The sequence below is a fragment of the Hetaerina americana genome, unplaced genomic scaffold (genome assembly GCF_022747635.1).
Source record: "Hetaerina americana unplaced genomic scaffold, ioHetAmer1.1.p SCAF_44, whole genome shotgun sequence".
Lineage (NCBI taxonomy): Eukaryota > Metazoa > Arthropoda > Insecta > Odonata > Calopterygidae > Hetaerina > Hetaerina americana.
Window position 1 is genome coordinate 1,633,292 of NW_027287030.1, and position 6,000 is coordinate 1,639,291.

Consider the following 6,000-nt stretch of genomic DNA (forward strand, 5'->3'; position numbering starts at 1 on the left):
AATGAGAAGAGGTTGTTGAATTATCCCTAGACCAATGGTAATGTGAGTCATTCTGTTGTTAGATAAGAAATGGTTTCTTCCACATGGTTTGCTTATGATGGAAGTACAAATACTATGGAAAAAATCATTTCAAGCATTTTCTTATAGGTACTATCTGTGAATGTTACTGTTGGGTGGAAGCCTTTGGAAATTTGAATAAAAAAGGTGCTCCATGTCCCTAATAAAATCTAGGATATCACCAACGGCAATTATTACCTTCAAAATACATATTGGTTCATAGCATTTCAATGCATAATACCATAATCTAATATAAAAGATAATACACACAGAATATGCCGCCTAGAATATTTCCTAATTGAATTCAAATAATTTTCTAACAGCTATGATATTTACACCATCATCATCAGGCCAATTTTAAGTGCAATAGTCATTCAAATTTATTTGAAGCGAAATAGCATGAGAGGCAGATACAACAACAATAAAATTAACCAACCTAATGTTTGGCTTGACCAGCAAGGTTAGAGCTCACCACAAACCAAAATAGGGTGTGATTTACAACTCTATAGAGCAGGGGATCTAATTCCTTTCCCTCTGCTGACGGTGCTTTCCCAATGAGATACGGTACCCAGAAAAAACCCATCTCGGGGGAAGAGCCAAGAATGTCAAGAGGTGTCACCCAGGAATCAACCCCAGGCCCCCTGGCGAGTGGGCAGAGTACTACAAACTAGACTACCACATAACAAGGCGGACACATATTTACATGCTGGAATGTACACTATGAAACACAAAGGGCAAAGGTAAACTAAGTTGATTCAAAGAAACAACATTTACAAACATTGTGATCATTCAACAGTTTAAAACGATTATGTACCAAACCCAAACATACCTTTGAAAACAAAATGCTATACAAACATTCACAAAATAACTCTTAATTATTTTCATCATCTATCAGGGAAATGTGCAACTGTACATTATTGCAAGATAAAATGGCAAAAATTGTTAAAAACAGCAGCCTAAGGCCAACACCTTGAAATTTCTTTCAGAATGTCTACAGAAAAACCTATTGGCAGACAAAACAAAACCACTCACACACCTGTAGAACTTTTATGTTTTAAGGAGGAATAGAAAGATGGTTCCAAAGTAGAGGAACAAATAAATCCCCAGGAATGGAAGCAATTCCCACTAGAATAGAGGGAACTTGGGGAAGACATTGCTCCATACTTAAAAAACCATTTATCATAAGTTGATAGACAAAGCAGGGAGGGGGCATGGTGGATAACAGTAATTGCAGAAAAATGCTTCATATTTATCCGGCAAAACCATAGAGCAAATCATTGCTAGTTGTATACTGTCATTCCTTGACAACATGAACATAGGATGCAAGAGCCAGCACGGGTCTGGGAAGCAGATAATGAAAAAAATAATTGGGTCTATGTACTCATATTTGGAAATTAAGGGAAGGGATAACTCAGTTGTATACTATATTTTTAGATTTCAAGAAATGTTTCAAAAAGGCCCCGCAAAACAAAATAAGATAATACAGAGTGGTCAGCGATTACATGGTTTCTGTAATTCCAAGTTTTCAAGGAAAAAAATACTTTCTTCTAGGTTTTTTTTGCAAACATTTTAACTACCTCGTATCCCTTACGTACTCCAACAGACACTGTTTGAATGTACAAGGTCAAGTATTTCAGAATTTTCCTCTGTAGCTTATATTTATAGGTAGAAGATGAATTTAAGTTTCCAAAATATGATGTCTCCCCTAAATAAAAATCCCTTAAGGTAGAGAGCTATCTGGTTTCTTAGACTGAGTCCTACATTAGTTTTGAACTTTTTTAAGCCTCAACATAAATGCTCACCATGTACTGATACCTATTTCAGTTATTTATTGTTAAAATTCAGGAAATACAACTACAAAAACAACCTCAGACCCAAGCCCATTGTGGATTTGATTACATCCTGCAAAGAATTGATATTTTCTTGAGGATTATCTGCAAAACAATCGATGACAAAGTGTGACATACTTTTTAATAATTGTGACATATTGTACACTGAATTGAAAATGCAGGAAAATATATCAGTATGAAGCTCGAGTGAAAAAAATCATTCCTATCATCTTTATGAACTTTTCTCACTCAAAGAAACACCTAACAATTGATACTCAATTGTAATGCAATGGTAGATAGGTGGTTGTTTAGTAGTGCAACACCCAGTTACCCCAATAAAATGCACAAATACTCCTTCCGTGTACACGGATTTGATGCAAAATTCATTAGCTCCTTGCAGATTTTGTTGAAAGCCACCAGTTAAAAAAATAAATGTTACAATACTCAGTCAAAAACATTAAAACAAAAAAAAATTGCCAATTTTTTCCTCCTACTGCCTACTATCTATTTTCCAGTAAGATAACACCATTTCTTCAAAATTCCAGATTTTTTCCGATTGTTCAAGGAAATGTTTTCCCCATTCCCAGTTTTCAATTATTCAAGGATGGCCAGCCATCCTGTACAATGATATTATTGCGAAAGCGGCCCATGTATTGGATATACCTTTTTAGCTATAGACAAAAGCAGTTGCTGATTGGTGGAGAACATTAGAGGCAGCTTATGCTCCCAAAATAGCAGCAACCTTATTTCCACACAACAGTAATTTTTACAGAAATAAATAACTCAGAAGATTGCTGGCTACTCTCTAGTGATATATATCAAATATCAGATGGGTGTACAGAACAGTGGTTATAATTAAGCATAAGAAAATGCATAGAATATTGGGGCTCAAATTAAGCAAATCACCAAATCAAGCACTCATTGCAAATGCAATAATTGCATGTTATTCTTTAATGAAATTTTTCAGGGGGGGCATGCATCAGAAGAACATGTGCCTCAGCCTTGATGAAACTAGGTTTCATTACATGTATTGCAGGAAAATGTAATGAAAAAGTAGGACAGGTGTTATTTTGGTAAGGTAATGTTTGGAATAGGCGTTGAGTACGAATATTTGGGTTCAACAGGAGAAAATGTTACTATGAGGAATTGCACAAAATGTTCATAGATCTTATTAAAAATTCTTATGAGAAAAACGTGACCCTGGCAGATATATTAGAGAGGAGTTAGGATGGGAGATCCTAATGGCAAGGAGATGATGGGCAAAACTCACTATTAACAATTTAGGAGTACTGGGCACTCAAGTTCAACTTAACGCTAAGAATAATATAACGATGCCACATTGTAATGACTGACTGGAGCACTGGGATAAAATAAGCGATTTACATACCACATGCAAGTAACCGTTCTTCCCTCATACGATACATAATCGGAAGACTCCAAAGGCAACCACTCCAACTTTCTTTATTCAAAAATGCCAACATTTAAAACTACTCGAACACTTAGTGAGTGATGTAGATAGGCATAAGCATGTATGTAGTGCCTTAAACGTTTAAAATATTATTTTCCTTTATAATAAATACTTGCGTATTTGTGAAAAAAAAACATTCCTGCCATAAAACGTCTTGCCATACGTCCAAGCGGCTATATCGAGTACATGGAGATTAAAACGACTGTCCAAAATACTCAATACGTGGAAGGAGACACTGAGTTTTGACAGCCAATTGTACTTGTCATTTTTTGAATGTTGAAAAAAATTGTGAATGTGGTGACCAAATGAAAATAATTCCATAAATACCTCATTTTTCTCTTCTTGGGGTTTAAGCCTCTCCTGATTCCTAATGAATTCTTCTTCCATTAATAAATAATCTTTTATCCTTTCCAGCTTCAGTAGCTTTAACCTGCATCTGGTGTGTGGGGTGACTAGGGAAATAACAATGATATTAATAACAAAATTTAACAACACCAACGTGACAAAGCATTTGCTCCTGTCGACATTACATTATTTGTTAAGGTATTTCATCGTACCTTGAGGTAATTTCATTGCCGCATCTGGTCCCTTCGTCCGCCTTTTCTTTTTTCCAACTCTAGTAGGAATAGGTGGTTCATATTTCTTCTTCTTATCCTTTTCATCTTTCTTAGATCCACCAGATCCTCCGCCGGAGGATTGATTTTGACCCTTAAATCGGATTCATTTAAACAAGGTGAATGAATAATTTTCTGTGCTTAACACCTACTAACGCGCTATATTCGTTTAAAAGCGCAAAATAACAAATTAAGTACATATCCCAAATAATATAACAATTATTACCATTATTCCTTGCTGATGACAATTGTAATCACGAACTTCTAGTCATCACTGCTAAAGCATAACCTATGGGAAAGAAACAGCACTAACTACCGATATGTGACTAACGAATCCAAAGACGTGCGCATTGTGGCTGTTGCATCAAATTCGAATGTGACGTTGAAAATAAGAATGTTAATTATATTGAGAATTGACAGAATGTGATCAATGCACAACAAGGGAAATCGTACTTTAAATGCATAAATTTATTGGTGATTCTATTAAATTATATTTAATTTATGATATGTTCCCCGAAATTCTCTAAAGAGTAAATGGTATTTTTAAGTAAGTCCTTGAGTTATCTCATTTGCAGGGTAAATACGTTGATACCAGACTTCGTAAGCCTGTGTCCAATCACTTAAATGTTCAAAGGAATTTTAGATGCATATCTTAAAACTCCGCACAACTGCCAAATCGGACTCTCCAGTAATCCAGGAAAGTATGCCTTGAAAACTATACGGAGAGACATCATAGGTTTTGATTGATTCGTTGTTCAAACGGTGTCACTTAAGTGAATCAACCTTATTTTGATCCAATTGAAAGTAAAGCCAATCTTAATATCGGAACTAAGTCGGAAAAGCTTGCAAACCAAGCAGCAGGCATTCAACTCCCTCAAAAATTTCCTTTAATCTACGGCCTCTATTTTTTTATATACCTTCATGTTATTGGAGAGATTATGAGAATTGTTAACTCCTTTGTAAATGCATGGCCCTGATATATGTTTGTCATTCTTGAAACTCACTGCGAAATGCTTCTGCTCAATTCTTGTTGATATATCTCTGCCATTATCTTTTAAGCCTATTTTTTCATCTACCTTCATGAAAGTATAAAGTTCAGTGCCCTGCTATTGGGGGGCTCAGTGCATAACCATTTTCTCTTCCACTCTCATCGCAGGCCCAGTTTTCTCTTCACACGTATGAACTTGTATTCTTTCCCCTCTCCCTGAGTTGTTCCTTTGAAGGGAATTTATATTATCCCTTTTCTTTTTCTTAAATGTCCAATCCAGTTTTCTGTTCTGAATGGTATTCACTAGTGTTTTATCCTCATAAGTCCATCCTCATTCCTAATTCTTTCCATCCATCTTATTCTATACAACCTCTTCTGAGCACACATCTTAAAAGCCTCGATCCTGTCCCTTTTTCTCTTCGCCAAGGTCCGTGCTTCATACCCATGCATCAGAACACTCCACATACATGTACATTTTGGCCAATCTCCTCCGCAGCTTGTTTCAAATTGCTCTATAGTAAGCTTTTCATCTTATTAAAATGTATATTTGTCTTAGCTATTTTTAAGCCTCAAACTCCTCCTTTCCATTATTTGTTGACATACTTTCTTGATATTTGGTAAACTATTTCATTCTTCCTCCATTTATCATGACCCATGTATCGTATCAGCCATTTATTCTTATCAATTTAGTCTTCCTTAATATTTTTTATCATTCTATATCAACTCATTATCTCTTTCTAGCATCACAAATCTTTGAAATGCTGGGCAACATCATCCAGGACTACCTTATCATAAGAAATTATGATACAGTTAGTCTTTCTTCTACCTATAATTATTTTATAACTTACTGTTTAAGGGTTTGACTGCTGCATTTCACTGTTGTGTACTACTGTTTATTGTTCTAATTCTATTTTATGCATATCTTTATAACTATTTTTATGTCACATGCCTGACCGACTGAACAATAAAATAACTAAAGGTAGGTTTTGAATTGGCAGAGAGGGAAAAGTGCTGCATTTCTAAGTCTGGTCCAATAAAACACAA

General features: G+C 35.3%; 1 protein-coding gene across 1 annotated transcript in view; it reads right to left on the bottom strand.

The window, feature by feature from the left end:
- The window catches only part of Rpt2 (26S proteasome regulatory subunit Rpt2), a 65,482-nt gene extending 61,196 nt beyond the window's left edge, over positions 1 to 4,286 (bottom strand). The window contains exons 1-3 of the mRNA XM_071591228.1: positions 4,195 to 4,286; positions 3,912 to 4,062; positions 3,682 to 3,806 (exon numbers count right to left, since the gene is read on the bottom strand). Of these exons, the coding sequence (XP_071447329.1) occupies positions 3,682 to 3,806; positions 3,912 to 4,062; positions 4,195 to 4,197 (279 nt within the window). The 5' untranslated portion in view covers positions 4,198 to 4,286. The remainder of the gene's footprint in view (positions 1 to 3,681; positions 3,807 to 3,911; positions 4,063 to 4,194) is intronic.
- Between the last annotated feature and the right edge of the window lie 1,714 nt (positions 4,287 to 6,000).